Here is a 24356-nt window from a genome sequence, read left to right on the forward strand (position 1 = left end):
AGAGATAAGGCATTGCTCTGTTGCCTGGGCTGGAGTGCAGTGGCATGATCATAGATCACTGCAACCTTGAACTCCTGGACTCAAGTGATTCTCCAGCCTCCCAGGAAGCTGGGACTATAGGCACCCACCACCATACCAGGGTAATTTTTTTAAATTTTTATTTTTTAGAGAAGAGGTCTTGCTACATTGCCTAGGCTGATCTTGAACTCGTGGGCTCAAGTGATCCTCCCACCTCAGCCTCCTGACTAGCTGGCACTATAGGTGCAAGCCACTATGCCCAGCCCTAAAATCCTCATTTTTACAATTGGGGAAACTGAGTCAAAAAGAGGTCTAGTAGTTTGTGCAATGTCTCAGAGCTAGGGAGTAGCAGAACTGCTAAGAACCCTGCCCAGGTTTCCACCCTCATTGCTGTGCTCTTCACACCTAAATATCAAGGAAAAGAACTTAGAGCTTGCTTCTCAGGAATTTATTCTGAACTCATGGTTTCTTGTCTTCTTTTATTCCATGTTCTCTTTGTAGTCTTCAGAGTCACTAAGAGTATAGGTAAGGAACAAGCCAGGGGCTCCTACAGTGGTTTCTCCGAGGTATTCTTTCTCCAGGTCACACAGAACTCTGACAGAGATGCCCTTTAAAGTCTTTAGCACATTTGCAGATTCCAGATAAACTGACTTTTAATTTTACTGAAACATATGCATGATTGCTACTGCTATTAATATTTTGCCTCAATACAGTTTTGCCATTTTAAAGAATTTGTTTATAATCTTCGGTGGGTCTCAAAAATATTTATTTACATATCATTGAATTCTAACATTGCTATGATAAATAACTTGCAAAATAATATAGCTTAAAACATATAAAATAAGGCCACAGACATGCTTAAGTAAGAATTTAAATAAAAGGGAAAACCCAGTATGATCTTATCTAGCAAAAGTTTGAGAAAAATTCCACTATTAGCAAACCTACAGTTAGGTTGTAGGTTTTGACCAGCTTTTAATTAAGGAGAATTTTACCTTGTAAGGCTGATATAACTGTCAGCACATGAAGGTCATCTGAATTTCCTTGTCCTAATCTGCCATAACTTCCTTCCCCACAAGCCAACACTGTGCCATTGGCTTGGATGACAAATGTACAGTTCTGACCACATATGACCTAGTATAAAAACACACCATTTAATACTTTTTTATTATATAGCTTCAATATGCAAACATTTGAAATGATTCCACATACATTAGGATACTTTTATCAATTCTTTTGTTCTTTAAATAAAGAAAAAGGGTTGATATAACTATGGGATCCATTAAGCCCTTAATTACTATAAAACTGCTTATTTAACCAAGAGATGCAGGAGACTCACCTTTTTAAAATAGTTTAGAAAAACAAAATAGATAAAAGAAAGAAGAAAGGGTAATGGGGAAATATTAAAGGCTGGGCCAGAAAGAAACAGAAACTGGAGGGAACATATACAAGACAGAGTTGTGCATTCTGGGACTACTTGAGATAGAGAAGAACAAGAGAGAAAGCAGAAGAAGGCTTTGAAAATATATAGTACCCGTGATTATCAGAAGAGGGGAGTGGTTTCAATGAAATCTGGCTAAAGATCCTAAGACGTTTACAGCCCCAAAGAAAGAATCACTAATTAGGAGTATCTAAACTTCTATAAATACATACCAGGCAGACCTAATGCATCATGATGTTAACTCATTACATTTGGAAGCAAGAGAAATTCAGAAACTTGTTAACAAAACTTAAGTCTGATAAAAATCTTGGCAAGTTTTTATTTGGAAGCTCTACATCATAACTTTCATTAATGATTTCTCACAATAGATTATGAAATGGACAAGCTTCACTCCATAATAAGTTACTGACAGCAAAGGACCTGGAACTAATAGTTCCCAAGTTTCTTTTTTTTGAGACAGAGTCTCACTCTGTTGCCCAGGCTAGAGTGCCTTGGCATCAGCCTAGCTCACAGCAACCTCAAACTCCTGGGCTCAAGCGATCTTCCTGCCTCAGCCTCCCAAGTAGCTGGGGTAAAGGCATGTGCCACCATGCTTGGCTAATTTTTTCCATATATTTTTAGTTGTCTAGCTAATTTCTTTCTATCTTTAGTAGAGATGGGGTCTCACTCTTGCTCTGGCTGGTCTCAAACTCCTGAGCTCAAACAATCCACCTGCCTCGGCCTCCCAGAGTGGTAGGATTACAGGTGTGAGCCACCACACCCGGCCTAGTTCCCAAGTTTCTTCTCCATTTTTTACCCTGTTAGTTACCTGTTGGGCCTGTGAGAATGAAGGAGCTGCTGCAGGTACCATTACATTTCTTCCAGCTTCTGCCAGCTGTCCATGCCTGCCAGCACCCCACAAATAGACATCACATTTGCCTCCCAAGTGCCAGTCCTAGAAAACCACAATCATCATAAAATTAGATTTATCCATTCATTTAAACAAGCACACATTGCGTACCAAACGTGTGTCAATCTCTACACCAGGGCACAAACACACAAGCATTTAGAATCAAAACATTTACTGAGAGCCACCATATATTAATAATTATCTTCATCTTTACTGACCTCAGGTCTTGAAGTTGCCCAAGACATAATTTGTTCATCCATGCCATTAATCCATTTACTGTTATCCTACAAGACAAGGGGCACATTAGGATCAATCCTGCTTAGTCAGGATTTATCTGTTCTTAACAACAAAGTCTTCTAACAACTAAGTTTTCTTTCCAAAAAAGAACATGGTAATATTATGAGAAATTATTTGAGAGCAGTTTTATAATTATATAGAAACTTGATTTTATACATCGTCAATATTTCTTTTTATTATAAACACTTTTACTATCACTACAGCATTCGTGATTCAAAGTTAACCATTAGTTTTCTAAACACCCACAGGTACAAGGTCACATGCAAGAGCCACGGCCTCCATAAACTCCTGTGTCATGTGACTGTGGGGAAATCACTTCATCTTTCTAGGCTTCAGTTTCCTCATCTACGAAATGGGAGAGCTGGGCCAAATGGGCTCAGAAGGACATTTCCTGATTAAAATATTCTATATAATCATGTGCCGAATAACAATGTTTCAGTCAACAGACTGCATGTATGACAGTGATTCCATAAGATTATAAAACCATATTTTTAATGTGCCTGTTCTATGTTTAGAGATACAAATATTTACCATTGTGTGACAACTGACTATTCAATAAAGTAATGTGTCATATCGTTTAGGTGTGTGGTAGGCTATAACATCTAGGTTTGTGAAAGTATGCTTCTATGATGTTTGCACAATGTCAAAATTGCCTAACAACACATTTCTCAGAACATATCCCCATCATTAAGCAACGCATGACTACATTTAGATAATTTACCTCAATTGATTTGTCTGTTCTATATTGTATTTATATTTATATATTTGTATAAGTAAATTTTAAGTATAAAAAGGGATTGTCAGATCAAGTGCTAGCCTGTACTATCTACAAAGGTATTTTATCTACATCACAGTTTCTACAACTAAACACTCAAATATAATCAGAAAGAAATCACAATTGGAATGCTCTTCCATATTCTTACTTGCTGCTGATTATAGACATGATTGAAGTGCCAAATACATTAGAATCTCAATGTGGCATAAATCTCACAAGATGACAAGGAAAAGATGCTAAAATATATACAAATAAGACACTAACAAGGTACCTACTGACAAAAGAAAATAGGAAAATATGTGACTGTCATTGAGAATGGGCAGGTTTGTTTACAAGAGCTCCACAGTTCTCATATTATCAATCCCTGTCACCATAGAGGCCTGCCATCAGATTAAAAGTGACTATCTGAAGGAAAAATATTCTCCATTTATCTAAGGGTATGCTTTTAGCCACTCAAGCTAGCAAATGCATATTAAAGGTCTGCTATATGCCAAACACCCATGATACAATGTCAGCTGTAAATAAAAGCATCTCATATTACGTTTACCATTAGGAATACAAGTTCATCTTCTGGAACAGGCTCTAGATCTGGAACAGTAAAAGATTCTGGAAACTGTGCTCCATTGGTCAGGGCTTCAGCAGCTTTTATGGTAGTTGAGAAACATTCTAACCAGGCCCACTCATTTGGATTCCAGGACGCAGGGTCAGGGAGACAGTTCTGGTGGTGTGGTGGCACTGGAGGGTTACATAATAGCTGATCCAGATGAAGTCCCACAGCAAGGGAGGCCAGACATTGCATATAGGGGCTGTGAACAAGCTGGTCACCACAAACTACATGAGGCTAAAAGAAAATACAAGAATGTTATGTTGAAGAGTCTCCGTCAAATATTCTAAATTAACCTACTGCATTCTAAAAGCCTGTAATCATATTTTTTTAAGTTTACTGTGTTTTAAAAGCTTTTTGCTTTGAAATAATTTTAGATTTATAGAGCGTTACAGAGATAGTATATAGAATGCTTACATACCCCCTTCACCTAACTTTCTCTAATGTTGACATCTTACATAATACTGGCACATTTATGAAAACTAAGAAACTAACCTCAGTACAATACTAACTAAACCACAGAACTTTATTTGGTATGCCTCAGTTTCCTCCCTAATACCTCCTTTCTGCTCCAGGATCCAATCCAAGATATCACGTTGCATTTAGTATATTTTCAATTATAGTTTTTCTTGATTGAAAAAAAAGCAGATAACTACTAAACCATGGAGATCTGCTCCCTCTCACATTTCCTCCTTTCCAAGGGAACCCTGATAGCCACCCAAGGAAAATCCTTCCTTCTTCCATGTCATTCCTTAGTGGCGGTAAAGCAACTCTGTGAGACACTAAGTGATTCAGAAAAGAATACCTGGCAAATACATTAGTGAAAGTAACTGCGTGTGGTAAGTTGATTATATTAATGTAGTTTGGCAAAGAAAAAAGAAGAAGAAGGAAAAAAATCCCAAAGAGCTCTGCCTAAGGGCAGCACACTGTGACTACTGAGGGCTGGAAGATAGGCTTTTAGGATCACTGCCTGGAGAACAAGTCCAAATTCTACAATTTCTCATTCTAGTATTTAAACACACCCTACTCAGTTCAATGTAGTTCTTCCACTAAACTTTCCAGAAATATTGACCTAGTAAGTGAAGAAGATGTTCACTCTGGTACCCATATCCATCTATACTCCCCAACTTTGGGATGGCAAAAACACAATAAAAAATAGATATATGGGTCAGAAAGGGGAAGATGATACTCAGAGGCACAGGTATTTTAAGAAGTTTTGGAGTGAATAATCTGAAAAAGAATGATAAAATTATGGGGTTTTTAAAATTTTTATTGTGGTGGAAATGAAGTAAGAATAGGTTTAAGATTATTCAACAATTGTCTCAGGCATGACATCTTCATTTGATTCTGCCCAAATAGCACCACTAATTTTCCTCAGACTTCATGCTCTTAAGGGATAAATTCAAAGCTGCAATTCAAATTCCAAAGCACCAAGCATCTGTAGATCTCCAGGAGTAAGTGTGAAGATTACCTTTTCATAGGCATACTGCTCCTGAAGCATCATGGGCAACCGCTCCAGAAATGCTCTCATGCAGGGAGCCATGTTCAATCCCAGAACACCCTGTTGTTTCAGTGCTGTCCTACAGGTTGCTAAAACATGATTGGCAGCAGCCCATTCTGCTGTACAATTCACGACCAAAACATCCTGGTTGAAAATAAATTATGCCACATGATAAATTTGTTTAAATAAAAGATAATGCTATCACCATTCAATTTGGAAATTCCTTCTAGTAATCACATTAAATACTTTTTGCCTTTTGAACATTTTATATGCAAAAGGGCTATACTTTTAATGCTTACGGAACTTTAAAACATCCTAAATTTTGTCTAAGTAAAAAACAAATGAATAAGAATCACAAAACTTGTGAAAATCCTTGGATTAGCTGGTTCTTTTTAAAACAATAGCTATTTCATAGGACTTTTAACAGGACAAGGTATCTAGTATATTTCAAAAGTCTAGTATGACCCCAGGGACACTAGAGGGACATAGCTGCAAAAGAGGCAGCACAGCTTTAACTCTGGTTCTATGGTTTATTCCACACAAGCCACTTTTTCCCAGAGTCTGATTCTGTATCTTACTTAAAGTAGGACTGCTCATGCAGGGTTATAGCTTATTTTAACATCATTTAACCACATAAAATATAAATCAAAGCAGTACATTGGCTCTAATCTTTAAGGGTATGAAAAATAATACTGTAGGAGATAATGTCATATCTAAGAATTAGTTCAGAGCAGGGAAGTTAGTATTTTCACCAGACTTTATTTTTTTTAAGAGACAGGGTCTCATTTTGTCACCTGGGCTTGAATGCAGTGGTGTGATTATAACTCACTGCAGCTTTGAACTCCTGGGCTCGAGCAATCCTCCTGCCTTAGCTTCCCAAATAGCTGTGGAACTACAGGCACATGCCACCACACCTGGCTAATTTTTATTTTTCGTAGAGACAAAAATAATCCAAAGTGCTAGAATTACAGGCATGAGCACAATGTCCAGCCTAGCATATTAAATTTGAAAGCCAAGATAAATTGTGCATACTTAAGTTAAATGTCTTTGCAATAGTTCTTTTCAGGGAAAATTCCTTTGAGATAGTTTAGTGCTATGTCAAAAATCATGTCAGAAACTCAAAATCCATTTTACAACTTCCAATGGAAATGAAATTGTTCAATAATTAAGCACTTTCACCAAGGTAGGGGTACAGTAAAAAAAAGAAACAAGTACAGACTATAAATCAGGGGACCTGGGTTCTAGTTCTCCTTCTGCCACTAAATAGTTGCACACTATCTTAGACAAGTAATAATACTCTGGATATCAGGTTTCTCCTCCATAAAGTAAGGTGTTTTCTATGATTTCTAAAGTTCTTCATAGGCTTATAATTTATGATTCGATATAACTACAAAATTACCTTTGATCTATTTGAGCAAGCAGCTACCCCAACTTCTGGAATCCACACTGTGGTCTGAATAGCTCCAGAACCTATCACAACAGTTTGCAAGACAGAGCCATCCTAAAATAAGATATATTTATCAATGATCATTACTTAATCTTAGGCATCACTGACATTTAAATTTATACTGCATAATCACAAAAACGTATTCTAAAATCTACACTTTAGCTAAATTCAGCAATGTCCAAGTGTGTACCTACTACCCAATTTTCTAGGCCTAGGTGACTTTAAAAATACTTATCATCAGTAAGAAAAATTAAAGGGCAGAAGATTCTGAAAGGAGCTTCTTCAGTATTCAAGATATGATTACATGAAATATTTCTAGGATGGTTAATTTTTTATCATATGTATCTAAATTAATGTAAAAATATTCCTTAACATAAAAATAAAATCTGTGCTCTTACCCTTAAAGACCAAATGTTCATGAGTCCACCTAGCCCACCAGACACCAGGGCCAACCCATCAGAACTAAAGGCAACAGTCCGAACAGGAGTGATATGTCCCCGCAGTTGATAAACACACTTGGCTCCTGTTGATTTCCTATATGCATCCTGCAATTCATTATTTTTAACATATATTAAAATTAAAACAATTTATAATTCATTCTTGGAAATTTTATATTTCAGTAGAAAATTGGGGGAGAGGGGAAGGAAGACAACTTCTCTTCTAATTAGCCTGTCAGAATAAACGATAAAATATCAATCTGGCTCTCCTTTCCTAAAGGTGAGTTTCTTCTTTTTTGATACATTTCTAAACCCGTGTTCTACTCTTCAAACTAGCAGAAATGACTACACTTCAAAGTTCCAATTATCCCTTAGATACAGGAAAATTCTGACTTCTACTTTTTAACCAGTGTTTTAATTTTTAAATTTTGGCTTTATGTATTAAGTAATTTTCATTTTTATCCCCTAACATTTGTAAATTGCACATGTTGACTATATGAATAGTCTTTTTGTCGGCTGATGGTTCTATCACTTGTCTAATCTACGCATTTGCTAGGCAGGCTTTAGACGTGGGATAGGCCAGGCCTGTCCACAGGGGGGCTCTCTAGCACAAAGAGCGAACCAGATTTATTTGTAGTGCTCCCAGCTTCACTTTTGTGATACTCTGTGATATTCTCCCATTAGTGAGCTGGCTACTCCTTCCCTCCCTCTTCATCCCTTTCTCCCTGCCCTTAAGCTTCTTCCTCCTTTTAGTTATGACACCTTAAAATCAGATGTACTCATTCACCCAAGGATGATGTAAAGTATATTTCTTCCAAGGGTATCATGAACAAAAGGGAGAGCAACAGAGTTTGCAAACTGGTAGGTCAGAGATGTGATTTGATTAGCCACTCAGTGTTTTAAGAAATTTTAAGTTCAGGTGCCAACGTTTAATATTGGGAGATTTTACTTAAAACACTAGATTTTTGGCTTCTATAAAAAAATTAGACAATCTGGCAACAATAGGCTCTCAATTCTGGAGCTTGATAATCAGCTCTGCAGCAGCTGTTGCCCTTTGTATGAAGCACATGTGCTTCTTGGTTTTTTCCAGTTTTGTTCTTTACCCTTTCCATACATTCTAACTCCCAGATTCAAGAATTTTTGTTAGTTGCCTAGAAGGGTCTGTAAGTATCTAAATTTGTAATTTCTCTTTAAGATAAAGGAATCATTCTTCCTGGGCAAATTTTGGCAGAAGTAGGAGATATTCTCAATGGCAGTGCTCCCATGGTGTTCCTATTTCACTACACCAATGACTTAACTTAGGACCGGTCTATCTGTAGCGTCAATTATATCCACTACCATTATGATCACCACTTAATCTGTATTGAATATCTCACCTTAGTAAGCAATTATGGTGTCTCTAACTTATAAAAAAAACTAAGCTAATTCAGAGACCACACAAAGTACAACTATGACATTTACATTTCCCTACTGGATCTTGCCCTTTGTGATATGATAATGAGTATCTCAGTATAATAATTAAGGGAGAATTACTTTGATGACATATTCTACCTATGGTTTCAGATGAGATCTTCAAAAACATCAGAACATTACCTGGCAATTTGATTCCTGGTCCCACCATCCTTCTGAACTAGTCACACTGGTCTGTGTGGTATCTTGTGGAATGCGCCAAACACACACTAAGCCACTCTGACAGCCACTTAAAAAAATTAACACATAAAACCAAAACACATTAATATGCAGATGTAAAAATATATTAAAATAGCAGTCACTTAAGGCCTGACAGAACTACCACAATATTATTTTCAAAATTTATTTGTAGTAGATATGCTATAATCTTTTACAAGAAATACAACTGGGGCCAATAATCTAACAACATCACATCTAGATAACGAGACTACATACCAAGTTTCACACTAGACAACTAACTGTTCTTTATTTCTCTGAGGTAATCTTACGGTACTACATATTATAAGAATAATGACTGGCAATGAACTGTTTAAGACTACTGAGAAGTTACATTGATGCAAATAATAATCTATATCAATATAAAAATTAAGACACACACACACAAATTCACAACGTACGTAGCCATCAATAACTGCAACTTGGATCCTTTCCCTGGAAGGCTGCACCAAGCAATGCCATTTACAATAGATGGATGGCAGAGTGACTGTAGACAGCGCCAGCATCCTGAAACAGGCCCCCAGAGTTTCACATTTTCTTCTTTGGCACATGTCATAAGAATATGACCTGTTGGGTCCCACTTCATACTAACAAGAGTATCCTTAAAATAATAGGAGGAAAAAAAATCAGAATAATGCTTCCCTCACAAATAAATACTTTAAAATCAATAATTTATAAATACTTCCATAACTCAATTGTTTTGAAATCAATATTTTATGTACATCAGAGATACCACCATATCATTCCCAATCACTAGACCAACTCACTCTTTAATATAGTCTACCATTGTATATATTTGCTGTAGTCAAAGCTCAATAAATGTTAGTTGAATGAATGAATGATGAAATTCTGACTCAAAAGGAATATATGTTATCTCTCATTAGCATCTGCTTTTCTTTTTTTTTTTTTTGGAGAGTCTTGCTATGTTGCCTTGCCTAGGGCTAGTCTCAAATTCCTGGGCTCAAGTGATTCTCCTGCCTCAGACTCCTGAGTAGCTTGGATTACAGGTACGTACCATCATATTTGGCTAGCATTTGCATTTATTGAGAGTTATTTTTATTGACTGGTAATCATTACAGTATGAAAAAGAAACTTAAAAAAAAAAAAAGCACCCTACAGACCAAAATAGCAAACACTATGAGAATCTGGGACATGTTTTATGTTTATATGGTTGTGATCACTATGCTCTTCTGATTTTTCTTTGACTCTCTTCCATACCTTCCAACTCCTCCTTTCATGCATTTATGTTACTTGCCTAAGTGGCCCTGAAACATCTGAACTGGCAACCTCTATTAAGGTAAAGAGATCATCCTTCATGGGTGGAATTTCTGACATTAGTAGGAGGCACTTTAAATAGGGGGTGTTCCCAGGGTGTTCACATTTCACTGTTTTGGTTTTGCTTCTTTTGTGGCTTGACTGTTTTCTTTTTACATAGACTTTTCCATATATGGACATGGTCCAAAGACCTTGTGTAACAACAGAATGAAAATTAAATCATAAGTGACTGATGTAAAAAACATTTTTAAAGAAACTAGTATCAAGCAATACTATAGTAAAAAAGGCAAGAAAAAGTAATCATCTGATAAAGATGCTTTTACCTTATGTGCATCAATTAGAACAATGCCTCCTTTCTCTAGTGGTTCCTTTGTTCCCAGTATCAATTTTCCATCAAAATATCCCACTGCAAATGGTCTGTCTTCACTGAACCAAGCAATACAAGTAACAGACACTAACATGATAAAAACAAAGAGAAAGAAAGGAAAAATGAATAAGAGAGATTTGTCATTGTCTGACTTAACAGACAGACTTTAAACAAACACATGATACTATAACCATTGCAAGTAAGTTTTCAAACAGCTCTTTAAATTCATTTAGACAAAATGTAGGCTTACAGCTGGGATCCCATGTAATCCACTTTAAAAGTGTCATTTATAAGTGACAAAGACTACATCATTTATAATCTTTCATTCTTTTTCAGGTGGTTGTTGAAAAAAAGAGACAAAAATTGAATTCTCTTGCTAATTTTAAGTCACTGTACAAGGATCTTTCCTTCTGGACCAGAATCTACCATGAAACTCAGAAGTGAAATAATCCAAGTCATAGAAAGAAAATTACTTTTCTTCTGCTTATTTAATATTTCCTACTCAGTGTGTTTCTATAATACAGTCCATCAAAATGTTCTATTCTAACAATCTATATTCCTATTTGCTTCTTTAAATATTTATACATACAACACTGAAAGGCTACAAAAGAAGTAAAAATAGTATTTATCTGTGAGGGCAGAATGAGAGGTGTGGGAACTGAGTGGATGGGAGAAAGAGTTTTCACTGTACATCTTTTAAAACTTTTAAATTTTTGAACCCTATGAAGATATTACCTATTTTTTAAAAACTAAATTTAAAAAAATCCTCATCTATTCTGCTAATAGAATGCCATATAAATAGGCACTATGACCTCTGAATTACACCATTCCTCCAAACAACCAACAAAAACTACTTTGTAAGCTGCATACATATTCAAAGGTACATAGTGAGAAAATAAATGAAATCGTATTTCCTACTATCTCTTGTTAGACCAGGAATTCTCCTTTTTCCTCTGCCCTCATTTCCTCTATTTTATTCATCTGTTAACAATTTCATTTCTACCAATGATTATTATCTTTTACCCTCTTGGACAGTCCTTACTTTCAAGGGAGAGCTGGAGTCTTCTATAAATGTTAAGTCATTTACACAAAGGACGAATGACTAATACGTTATAATACTATTAAATATCATTTTGGCAGAGATGTGTGGTGGAGGTTGGGAGAGAAGTATCTTTCAATTCAGTAACTAATTAAAATGAAATACCAACTGGTAAGCTTAAAAAACAAAGTCAAAAGTAAAATTTACTCAGCATTTTAAAAGCAGGTACCAAAAAACTAGTCTATTCAGAGGGGAAGCCCCAACTAGACACAAGTGCAATCATTTACCGTCCTTTCTATAGCAATGCTCCAATTCTCGACGGTGCATGGTAGACACATCAACAACTTCAATTAGTCCTAGAGATCCATCCATCCGTCCTACCAACAATAATTCTGGAGACTCTCCTGACCAGGCTGCAGCTGGACCCTCTTCTGGCCAAGCCAGGGCAGATACCCAATGAGGCTGAATATCTACTAATCCTTTTCCTCCTAAGAAGGGCAAAAATGTTAAGTAGTTTTTACTTAATTCTTAGGAAAAAAAAAAAAGAACAAAAAAATACTACTTAATTCTAATATATACTCAAAACAGCCCCCAAGTTCATAACAACCTACTATTATGAAATGAATAAGCCTATGAAGGCTGGATCCTTCATTTATATATTATATGATTATCAAATTAATAGGCTTTTCTGTAAATATTAATGGGACAAAATTGGTAGTTTTTAGAAGAGAGAGTAAAGGAAAATATTCAGAGTACAAATGTCAAACACTTAAGTTTTTTCCTAATAATTACTGAAAACCAAATTAACATAAGAAATTTACCTATAGTCCAGACTATGGCTATTCCTCAAATGTGAAACAGAACAACTATTCCTCAAATATGTAAAAACAGACAAAAATACTAGTAAGCCTAAGATTGCAATAATGATTTTTACTTTCCAGAGAGGTGTAATAAAAAATGACAAGAACTTGTACCTATGAAACAAATATAATTAGTAGAATACTAAAAGCAATTCAAAGGAATACATAGCGTAAAATTCAGTGACTGCTATGTCTCTGCAAACCCTACTCTGAATACTTGGTGGCACATGAAGAGAATTTTTAGTTTACAACTAAGTTAGTTTAAACTCCTAGAAAGAAAAGTCAGGAAATAAGCATTTCCTCTCCAATTAAAACCACATTACACAGACTTTCACAGTAGTTAAACAGCCTGTAAGTTTCGAGGTGAAGAGAAGCCAATGTTTGGACTCAGAAGGCTAAGAGAAGGCTTAAAAAGTACCTCCAAGCAGTTTACTAGTATTTACGTGACTCTTACCATTAACTTGCCAGATATTCACCATCTTTTCCAATGCCCCAGCTAGATATTTGCCACTGATACTCCAGGAAACAGGTGAGAAACTTGGATCACTGGGTGACCCCAGGCTTTCCTCAGCATCCCCTTCCCTAGAATACAACAGATATGTATGGAATGCTAATCCCCATCACCCAAAAGTAAACTAAATCCTAAATCTTAAAAGTTTCAAATACACTGGAGTACATAATAGCTGACTCTTATGTTTCAAAGCTTGGCTAACAGTATTTGACAATTACACATTGCTAATGTTTGTCATCATTATGAAAAATGCAAAATTATAAACGAGTGACACTTAGACTATTCCTCACTTAATGCAGTACATAATTTGTCAACAAAGACATTCAGATTTTGTATGGGTTTACTCATGGTTATTACTCAGAGCACATTGATTCCTGTTTGCCTAATCTCTGGGGAAGTCTTCAGAAAAGAAATAGCTACAGCTGGCTATAAAACTATAAAAAATGCTACATTCTGATACAGAAGTAATATAATTACTCTAATTCCTAAGCAACCCTTGAAGACTGATGACAAATTAGCTTACTACTATATATAACTGAACATTTATTTACAAGTAGACCATGATTTCATTCTAAGTCCAGATATAGTTTAAAATTATATTTTCTGAATTACTGTCCTAGAAAGTTAAAATACACATTGGAGATAAAGTAATACTAATCTAAGAAAAAGTTGTTTTCTTAATTTTAGTGACAATTTGACTACATTAACACAACCAAGATGAGGCACGTTTAGGATTCTCTTATTTTAAATGTTATACAAGTGATGTTAGCACTCACAGTCTGTTGAACACACAGGTCTGTTGCAGTGAATATTGCTTCTTGGTAACATTCCACACCCGGATGGTACCATCATTGCCACTTGTAGCCAAGAGACCTTTTTTATTACACCAAACACATGTCATTACCTAGAAAAGTTGAAACAGATAAGTCCACCAATATTTGAGTCTTGATTCAAATGATTTTACCATTTATAAAATTTCTACCAAATTAAAAAAAATTTACCACAAAACTATAAAAGGAAGTATCCATTCTACAATGCAAGATGCATGGTTGTATTCTTTTCTAAATGGCTTGAAAATATATACCTATTTGAAATATACCTTTAAAATACTATGCTCAAACTCATTTGAATTTTCTGAGAACTATTAGAATCTTGACTAAATATGTTTATTTAATTCAATAAAGTACAAATACTTTAACATATTTATGTTCTATAAAATAAATAATGCAGACTAAGAAGAATTTTTAAAATTGTTTAAATAATACAGTTTAGTCTTCATTTTCTAAGTGCCTTAGTCATTGGTCAGGGGCCCAGTGGGCTAGATTAAAATAGTGAGGCCAATTTCTTTTTCTCTTGCACATAGAGTTGTTCCTCAGCATCTGCAGGAAATTGGTTCCAGGTTCCCTCAACACACACCAAAATCCACAAATGATCAAGTCCCTTATACAAAATAGTGTAGTATTTGCATATAACCTACACGTATCATCCTCCCACATACTTTAAATCAACTATAGATTACTTATAATACCTAATACAATATAAATACTACATAAATAGTTTTTATACTATATTTTTTATTTGTATTTTTAATTGTTGTATTGTTATTTTTAATTTTTTTTCCCAAATATTTTTGATCTGAGGTTGGTTGAATCCACAGATGCAGAACCCACAGAGAGGGCCAAATGCATAAACCTTCATCTTTCATGAAGCTATTCCTTTGGTTTTTCTTCTCATCCCCATCCAATTCTCCCATTTGTATACTATTATACCAACTCAAGAAATATAGTTGGTAACTACAGGAAAAATCTTCATAATTGTGTATGTATGCAGGTGTGCGTGTGTGTGTATGAGAGAGAGACGGAATGAGAAAGAGAGGAAGCACACACACATGAGTGAGCACTACAGTTTGAGCTCTTTAAGAAGAACAGAGACGATTTCATCTTACATAAGTTGATAATACATTTTACACTCAAAATACATACTCTGTTCTGATGAGCCTCCAACTTGATAAAGGAGCATTTTCTGAGATCTCCTCCCATATCAGCAAGTGTTTGTAGAGTTGTTTGGTTGTCTCGATCATGTGCAGCAAGAGTGCGCACAAGTTGTTGAGCAGCCCATTGTCTATGCTGTGAGGACAGTCTGGAGGAGAGGCAGCAGGCTGCCAGGGCATTAGCCAGCTCCAGAGGGCCTACAGCAGAAGGATCATAGGAAGGATGGGCATACAATTGGGCAGTTAAACCTGCTTAAACAAAACAATGAAATGATGCCCAGGTGAGAGTTGGTGATGGTGAACAAACAAAAATGGGTTAACCCAAATCTTTTAAGAATTAGCACTTTTTCAAGCAATCATTTTACTAAGATATGCATATGTGGTATAAAGCATTTATCTCACATTAAATTCTATAATAAATTTGATTCACTGGAAATGTACATTTTATTATACATCAATCAACAGTCTTTGCTCTAAGGCCACAGTAGACTTGGAATAATTTTATTGCCAAGGTAGAGGCTACATGCCCTTGAAAAGTGGCTTTTATTACTCAAACGTGATCTTAACAGCCAATAGTCAAGGAACTGGGCTGATGAATACTAAAGCTTATCGCTCTTGGCCAAATGGTCCTGATGAAAAGAAGGGTAGACAGTAGCGATTAAGCAGTCCCTTCAAAGTGTTTTCATCTTAAGACAAAGAAAAAAATAACACTACCTTTATCTAAATTTTATTACAGAAACCTACCAGGATTATTATCTATGGTGACTCAAATCATAATCTATAAATAATTGGTACATTTTCAAATATTTGTTTCCATACAGTGAAAAGGTATCCACGCACTGGTTTTATGTAAACTTAAGAAGCTTACATGTTATGTAATTTATCACATACAACAATACAAAAACACATTTTTTAAAAACATGAATCAAACTGATTAGAGGATTGTCTATTTAAATAGCATGAAATCTACCTTTCTTTTCAACTTCTGTCTTATCATAGTTAGGTCTCAGTTTGGCCCCTTTGTCTGCTAGTAATGCCACAAGGGCCTGAGTTACAACAAAGTTTGGGGAGGTTACAAGCTTATTCTCTTCTGCAATTCCTCGGAGAAAGCTGGGTAAAAACTTTCGCTGAATTGGATCATCAACTGTGGTTAGATTTACACCTGTTGCAGCAGAAATCAAGTTCTGAAGAGGCAAATGGAAGAAACAAGTTTAATTTTTATATGTAATTTTGGAACAAAAATATTTCATTTCAAAAGGCTCTTCAAGGGTCAGTGGGAAATAAACAATGCAACAGGAAAAGCACTGAAACCACCTTACCTGTGTACACAACTGCACCAGCAGTTTTGCAGCACTAGGAGTATTTGATGCCAGACATCCCACTGCTGTGCTCAGATAGGCCAGGCAAGAGATGGGCTTGTTTGCCTTGCTATGCCCACCTCGCGAGCGTTCTGAGGTGCTTGCCATTGCAGAAGGGCTGGTGGAGAGGCCAGCTCTCCCTGCTGCAGCCAAACACATTAATCGAACCAGCGTTCGGATATCTGTTAGCCCCAGAGACTCAAGACCAGCAGCCAGGCTACAACTGGAACCACTGCCAGTAAAGGAAAATACTTCAGATGGATAAAGAAAATAGATTTCTTAAGGGACCATTTGGAGGCCCACATCCATAGCATCAACAGCCATAATAAAACATAAGCTGTACTGTCACTAGTCATACATGTCCTAAGAGATGCCAAAAACATTATACGTGAGCTGAAAACTGTTATCTAAACTTTCTCTCATTTTAACAAATATTAGTGTATACTTGAGGTATAACCAAAGTAAAACAGATGGGAATGTTAATAAACCATGAATTTTCACGAGCTGAACTAACCCACATAACCACTCTCCAGATCAAGAAACAACATTACCAGCACCTCAAAAGCCTGCTTGGGCTTTTCTCAGTCACTATGTCCTGACTTCTAAAGCCATAACTTAGTTTTGCTTGTTTTTGAACACTGTATGACGAGAACAATAAAGTATGTACTCTCTTGTGTCTGGCTTCTTTTGCTCAACATTATGTTTATAAGATTCATCCATGTTGTTGCATTAAAGCAGTTTATTAATTTTCATTGACATATAAATGAAATCTATAATTCAATTATTCATATGGAAGTCAATCAGGTGATTTCCAACATGGAGCTATTATGAATAATACTGCCATGAATGCTCTTATAGATGCCTTTTGGGGCACATACATAAGCATTTCTGTTAGATATATACCCAGAAGGGGATCTCTGGGTCACAGAGTATGTTCAGCTTTAACTGAAACTACTGAACAATTTTCCAAAGTAGTTGTACTAATTTATTTTCTCACCAGCAATGTATGAGAGTTTCAGGTGTTTCACAGACTTGTGCTAACTTTTTTTCCCCCTTAGTCTTTTAGATTTTTGCCATTCTGGTGGGTGTGTAGTAGTATTTCACTGGATTTTAATTTTCATTTCTCTTAAGACTAATGAGGTTGAACACCTTTTCACGTTTATTGGCCATTTGGAGATCCTCTTTTGTGAAACACTTAATGTATTTTGTCCATTTTTCTTTTGGGTTATCTTTTTCTTATTGATTTATAGGAATTCTTTATGTATTCTGTTGGTTAGATGCATTGCTAATATCTTCTCCCATTCTTTGACTAGCTTTTTTACTTTCTTACTTTTTTTAAAAATGACTTTTGCTAAACAGACGTTTTCTATCTTAATGTCCAATATATCAATTTTGTTTCTTTATGGTGGATGCCTTTCGTGACTTGCTTAAGAAATCTCTGCTGTCCCAAGGTCAAGGGTAAATTCTTCTATGTTACCTTCTAGAAATGTTATTGATTTACCTTTCACGTTTAGATCTAAGAGCCACTTTGGAATTATTTGCTTTATATGGTATGAGATTAGGACCAAGACTCTCTTTTTATCTATGTAGATAAACCATCTGATCCTGCCCCAGTTATTGAAAAGACCATCCCTTCCCCACTGCTCTGCAGTGTAAACCACTGCCATAAATCAAGTGTTTTATTTATATGTGTTGGTCAGTTTCTGAACTCTGTTCTTTTCCACTATCCTATATGTCTATCCTTGAGTCAATACCACATAGTCTTATTTAAGTTTTATTTTGAGTTTTTCTTTTAGTGTCCTTCTGCCTTCACTGATTTGCTATTAAATAATCCTGCTTAATTTATTTCTTAAATGGCTATGTTTGATCTTTACATTACACTCCACAGTACAAAAAGAGCAAGAGTCCCCATGACGGAATCTGCAGGGAGACTTGGCTACATAGTTGGTCAATTCTTTTTGATCTTTAGTTTTTACCCAGCACCAATTGGATCAACAGCCTTAGTTTCACATTTCAGGTAACAAAATAAAATGTACACATTTTTACTATAATGGCATTATTTTCTACCTAAAAAAAGCCAAATATTAACTGAATGACTGAATAAATGAATGAATAACAATAATGACTATGTCTAACACCTTTCATTCAACAGTATATATACAAGTTTCTAAAATTCTATCTCACCCTCCCAAACAGTACCAGAATCCTGTCTAATAATATATACTGGAAGCTAACTTAGCATCATGTGACACAAAACAACACTTACCTGACTGAGAGGAGAGACAATGCTCTCATGACCATGGTTCTGGCCAGAAGAACCTGAGCAGCAGCAGTCACTCTCCTTAAAGCCACCACACGGTCATGAGGGTTTGCTAGGGCAGCTGCCTGCTCTCCTAATGTTATTCTCCCAGAGGAACTCTTTTCTACAGAGCCATGGCAACCTGAAAGACATGATTTTGTTTAGTTTTCAATAAGAAAAAAACATATCTGGACTACAAAAAAATTTTCCTATTTTACACAGGTTCCATGGCAAATCAATGTGTTTTCCTCATCTGGAACCTTGTTACAAGAAAATTCCTCAGGAAATTTAGATCTTTCTAAATTCTAACTTGGATATTTCTAAGTTAATATTGTATTGATGGAGATATTTTCTATTAAATGCATTTTTTGTTTTGTTCATTTTGCTCATGTATCACTTCTACTAATATTAATAGATATAGGAGGGAATAGTTTTAAAAATATGCTTTGAGTATACATAAAGGGCTAAGTCTCCAAGATTGCTCCAATTCAAAATAACAAAAATTTACCATAACAAAAATTTACCATAACATCTCACCCAATTTAAAAAAGACTGCACAATAATTTTCAGTCAGTTACAGGATTCCCCTAACACAAAGTTAAAAAAACTTACATATTTTATTAATCTTTTTATCACTTCAATATTTCATAAAGACAAAAAAATCAAAATTTAATATCACATTATATCTTCAAAATGTTAACATAATTGGCTAAAGAGACTTGATGGGGTGGGATAATGCTGAACTGCTATTCTATTATTTACCTTATTATTATTTACTTATCCAAGAAACAAATTAACATAGAGTCTATAAAATCAATGCAAATTAGCGTTTCAGTTTACCTATTTGCATCAGGGTTTCTTCCATACTGTTAGTGGCTGTGACCATTGCTACTGATGCTCCCAGTGGGTCACTGTCAGGGAACTGAACTGGTTCTGGTACAATGCGCCGGTCATTTAAACCAAGTGGGCCAGCAAGCAATTCAAATTCTTCTTCACCCGTTAGCTTTTCATCTTCATCAACATCCAACATGTCCCAGTCTTCTGGAATTTAAATAAATAAACGTATGGTATGTGACTATCAACATCACCTCATTCTGCTGACAATGGTTATTGTGAGAATACATCTAAAATGCAGGTGGATTGGAAGTCCAGTGACCATAAAATGAACTATAGCACCATCTCTTGGTGACACAATCAAACTGTACTCCTGAAGCATGGTGCAACTTTAAGGGAAAGGGAGTCTGTGTAGGCAAACTCATTGAAAGCAATAACAAATGTTACAGCTGATAATGGAGGTTTCAACTAATAAAAAATATTGTCATGGGGCCAACAAAGAGTTATTGTTCATGATCTCTGTCCATGATCATTAGGAAATGAGTTATTAATATTTCAAGAAAATGAGTGCTCCAGAAAAACTGATGCTCATCTCAATTCTTTATTTTTCACTTTCCATAGTTAGGATGGAAATTCAAAATATACCATATCCTTTCCCTACTTTGAAAAACACATATGCCAAACAGTAATTAACATTCTATGGAAAAGCTAGTGTTTGAACCCAGGTCCTTTTCCTTTGACTTTTAAAGTAGGTCTGTTGCTATCAAACTACCTTGACTTTTTCAGGGAAAGTTTAAGTTAACATGTACATAAATCCAAACACACATACAAAGGTGAATTTTAGTAACAGATGTTAAGCAGAGTCTATATAAAAAACATGTAAAATAAAGAAGCTCTCAAAACAAACAACTACCTTCATACACACTGTCCTGCTTGCCAATTAGATCTGGAGCTTGTCCCTTGTACCTGCACCAAACATGAAGAACATTGTGTTTTCATATAAAACAGTTAGTATCCAAAAATGCAAATTAAGTCATTAGAACATTTTAAAAGGTCATTAATGAAGCAGCACAAAATAAAAAAGTATGTTTCATGTTATGGCCTAATGTAATAAAAACTGCCAGTATGTAGCTATATACACACTTAGAAAATCAATGACTATTTTACCAAACTACTGGGAAGATTTCTGGGTCACCTACAACAACTCTTTTAATCAAGTTCTATTCCAGAAAGCCTTAAAGATTTTAATAGTTTACAATAAGGAATTAAGTATGTAAAGAGATAGTATTTTCATGAAAGCTCACTTAATCAAAACAGTCTATTTTTTTTTTATCAAGAGAAAGATCTTAATTAAGATGTCAGAAATACAGTGGAAAACATCAATGAAAAGAATTGAGCATAAGCCTCCTGAGGATTAAGGCAAGGTCCCAACCACAAAGTGCCAACAAGTCAAACATTGAGAGCCAAACTCCAATAAAGGACCTGTTTCCATGCCACTATTCCTGGACTCTCAGAGATCCTGTCAGGTTCCCACCTCAGCTGGCAACATGAATTCTTCAACCTCCTCCACCCTTTCTGCCCCCAATTCAGCAATCATAGGATTTCAGGGAAATTTAAAAGTAACTCCTCACATGAAAAAATCTACAGTTTTCATGTCTTAAGGTATGAGATGCTCTCATTCAGAGGGTCTGGACATTGACACAATTTCAAGGTACCTTTCAGAACTTGTTGTCTTGGATTTGGTCTTCAGGGCTAAGTACTTCTCCCTGCAGCTGCCACATAACAGGTAGTATGGATTTCCACTTCCACATTCACCACCGAACCAGCCATCCACATAGGAGCCATTGCTGCGGTAGCCCTGGCGGTTTGCACTACGCCCGCAGCCTGGGTGGTTTCTCTTCATGTGCTGATTGAAGCTGACCACGCTGCATTCACACAGTTCACACACCACCACTTCTTCCCTGTCTTCAGACTCACAAACATGCTGCACAAAATGATTTCATACCGAATTATTACAGTTAATTTAACATAAAATTAAGAAGTGGCAAATAGATTATTGAAATTAACTACTTTGTTTACATACACTGGAATATTTCCAAGATGTTCGTTAATGCTACATAAAAAATTTCTTCCAAATGAGAATTTAGATCATACAATCTGAAGGTGTTTTTGCCCTCCGTCACTCTAATAAGTTCTAGTGATCCTTCTAATGAGAAAAGAGTTAATGAACATGACAATTTGTCCTATCTTAAAATGATTTTTTTTTAAACCTGGCTAGTAAAAAGAACTAATTTTCATCTGGTCATAAAATGCATAATGAATTTCTGAGAAAAATCATGAGGATTCATTTACCTATTGACATAGATTTTCTTTCGTGTAGGACTTATACCTATGAGCTTTTTGGTCTCCCTGCTATAAAAATGTAATGCTAACAAATGTATATATACAAACCCATCATGTACTCTGCCCCTGAGGAGAGGTATTCACAAGATCTACATGATCACTGGTTCCTAGCATGAGGCATTACACTGATTAAATGGAACCTATGAAGGAGAAGAGCATGCATTCAGATAGCAATGTGAGTATAGCAGCAGCCATGTTATAAAACCCAGCAGTATCTACTGGGACCTGATGCCTGTTTTGTAATCTATCTTTGACATCAGAATCAAATATTACAATAATGTGGCTCTACTCATCTAGTCTGGGGAAAGTGGCAATAAAATCACACAGAGAAAACAAGAGACTTGTTCTTATTAGTTTGTAGGTATCAAAGTAACATCAAGCATTAAATCCCCAAACCTCAGGATGAGATATAAGACTTTTAGAGTGTTTCAATTCTAGGCAATGCTGCTGTTAGTAAGCTGTATGAACAGGAGGGCAGGAAAATAAGTCAGAGCAGCCCCCGCTGCAGTCACACACACCCAGGTAGGCCAATCCAGTACCTCTGGGATCCACATTCCCAGAATATCATTGTCACTGGTCAGGTCTTGTCCAAACATAGCTTCCATTGCTTCATCATCAAGATCAATTTCCAATTCCTCATCTAAATTAAAGTCATACAACGCCCCAGGGTCTTGCTGCAAAGATATTCCTTCTCTCCGACTTTGATTCCTGTGGGCCTGCACAGAGCGGTATAACCCCGCTCAGAACAAAACAAAAAAGGCATTTTATTTGCATGAATAAAATAATTCTGAATATTTCGCCAGTCCTTAACTTTCACACATGTAGGTGAGAACCTATCTCAGCTGACTTACTGGATCCCAGACCATAAACTTCAAATTGTACCTATCACATGTGTTTCCTCTACTGTAAAATGGGAATAATAGCACTCATAACTCATTGTGCCATTGATAGGTTTAAATAAGATAATCCATGCAAGATACTTTATAATGTTAATTATATAGGAAAAATCTCAATAAATGTAGGCTGTTATTATTCTTTTAGGTTTATTTTTTAAAAATAAGTCCCTTTTCAATTATATGGTAAATATAAATCCTGTATTTTCTAGGATAGTCTCAATTTCTCACTGTTCCCATACATTATGGAATCATCACTTATATTCTACTATTTCAATGATCAAATTCTGTTTTGACAAATCACATATTCAGGTTTTTAGTTTGAAAAAATATATTCCCTATAATTTACACTTTACACACCCAGAACACAATGCTAGAAGATTTACTAATGTAATCAGGGAATCTGGGCCTTACCTAGCAGTGAAGCCCTGAGGTCCACAGAGTACATCAGAAAAGCCAGTGACTACTTTTCTGGCACAGTCCCCTTTCCAGTTCCTTCTCACCACTGATGCTAAATATCAAACATGCATCATTGCTTCCTAAATTATAACTGATTGAGGGCAGGAGGAGCATTTATAAAATTTCTCAAAATCTACAAGGGGCCAGTACAGCCTTCAGCACCCAAAGGACTTAGAAATAAATCCATGAATGTATACTATGATTTCAATTAAGTAAAATTATGTGTAGAAAATAATATGCAAATAGTTGTTCTATTAATGTGGAAGAACTGAGTACTTAGTATCATTAGTTTACACCTTCTTTAATGTTGCTTTTGTATTGATTTTAAAATAAAATCTTCCACAAAGAGAAGGATATGAAACATATAATTACCTGCTCTTGCTAGCAATGTGCGAGCAGCTAAATCAAACTTATGCCTTCTTGTTACTGCTGAGCGACCCCTAGCTGGTGGTCCACTTCCAGAAGCTGCATTCTCGGTATGATCCAAATTATCGGGGCTACAAGCGAAATTTCAAAAGCAACATGAATTTTTTTTTTTTTTTTTTTTGAGACAGAGTCTCACTTTGTTGCCCAGGCTAGAGTGAGTGCCGTGGCGTCAGCCTAGCTCACAGCAACCTCACACTCCTGGGCTTAAGCGATCCTACTGCCTCAGCCTCCCAAGTAGCTGGGACTACAGGCATGTGCCACCATGCCCGGCTAATTTTTTTTTGCTATATATATTTTTAGTTGGCCAGATAATTTCTTTCTATTTTTAGTAGAGATGGGGTCTCACTCAGGCTGGTCTTGAACTCCTGACCTCGAGCGATCCACCCGCCTCGGCCTCCCAGAGTGCTAGGATTACAGGCGTGAGCCACCGTGCCTGGCCAGCAACATGAATTTTTAAAAACCATGAAAAGAAAGCATAGGTGCAAGCTTGGGTGTGGCATTACTTTTTCTCCAAATCTCACTAAGAATAAAATATGTTTACGATAAAATT

The 24356-nt window shown here is 35.9% G+C and overlaps 1 protein-coding gene across 8 annotated transcripts in view; it reads right to left on the minus strand.

The window, feature by feature from the left end:
• HERC1 (HECT and RLD domain containing E3 ubiquitin protein ligase family member 1) overlaps nucleotides 1-24356 on the minus strand; it is a 191763-nt gene that overhangs the window by 21548 nt on the left and 145859 nt on the right. For 5 of the 8 annotated variants that reach the window (XM_045540861.1, XM_045540869.1, XM_045540890.1 and 2 more), the window contains exons 43-64: nucleotides 23753-23877; nucleotides 22547-22767; nucleotides 21341-21609; nucleotides 20539-20591; nucleotides 19632-19832; nucleotides 18759-18933; nucleotides 16454-16724; nucleotides 16105-16318; nucleotides 15127-15383; nucleotides 13921-14048; nucleotides 13088-13215; nucleotides 12061-12261; nucleotides 10691-10821; nucleotides 9494-9693; nucleotides 9000-9105; nucleotides 7368-7514; nucleotides 6922-7023; nucleotides 5493-5666; nucleotides 3965-4258; nucleotides 2564-2629; nucleotides 2265-2390; nucleotides 1011-1149 (exon numbers count right to left, since the gene is read on the minus strand). In XM_045540861.1, coding sequence (XP_045396817.1) covers nucleotides 1011-1149; nucleotides 2265-2390; nucleotides 2564-2629; nucleotides 3965-4258; nucleotides 5493-5666; nucleotides 6922-7023; nucleotides 7368-7514; nucleotides 9000-9105; nucleotides 9494-9693; nucleotides 10691-10821; nucleotides 12061-12261; nucleotides 13088-13215; nucleotides 13921-14048; nucleotides 15127-15383; nucleotides 16105-16318; nucleotides 16454-16724; nucleotides 18759-18933; nucleotides 19632-19832; nucleotides 20539-20591; nucleotides 21341-21609; nucleotides 22547-22767; nucleotides 23753-23877 — 3728 coding nt within the window. The remainder of the gene's footprint in view (nucleotides 1-1010; nucleotides 1150-2264; nucleotides 2391-2563; nucleotides 2630-3964; nucleotides 4259-5492; nucleotides 5667-6921; nucleotides 7024-7367; nucleotides 7515-8999; nucleotides 9106-9493; nucleotides 9694-10690; nucleotides 10822-12060; nucleotides 12262-13087; nucleotides 13216-13920; nucleotides 14049-15126; nucleotides 15384-16104; nucleotides 16319-16453; nucleotides 16725-18758; nucleotides 18934-19631; nucleotides 19833-20538; nucleotides 20592-21340; nucleotides 21610-22546; nucleotides 22768-23752; nucleotides 23878-24356) is intronic. The other 3 variants (XM_045540891.1, XM_045540887.1, XM_045540879.1) reach the window with 3 other exon arrangements.

The sequence above is a fragment of the Lemur catta genome, chromosome 1, assembly GCF_020740605.2.
Source record: "Lemur catta isolate mLemCat1 chromosome 1, mLemCat1.pri, whole genome shotgun sequence".
Taxonomy (NCBI): domain Eukaryota; kingdom Metazoa; phylum Chordata; class Mammalia; order Primates; family Lemuridae; genus Lemur; species Lemur catta.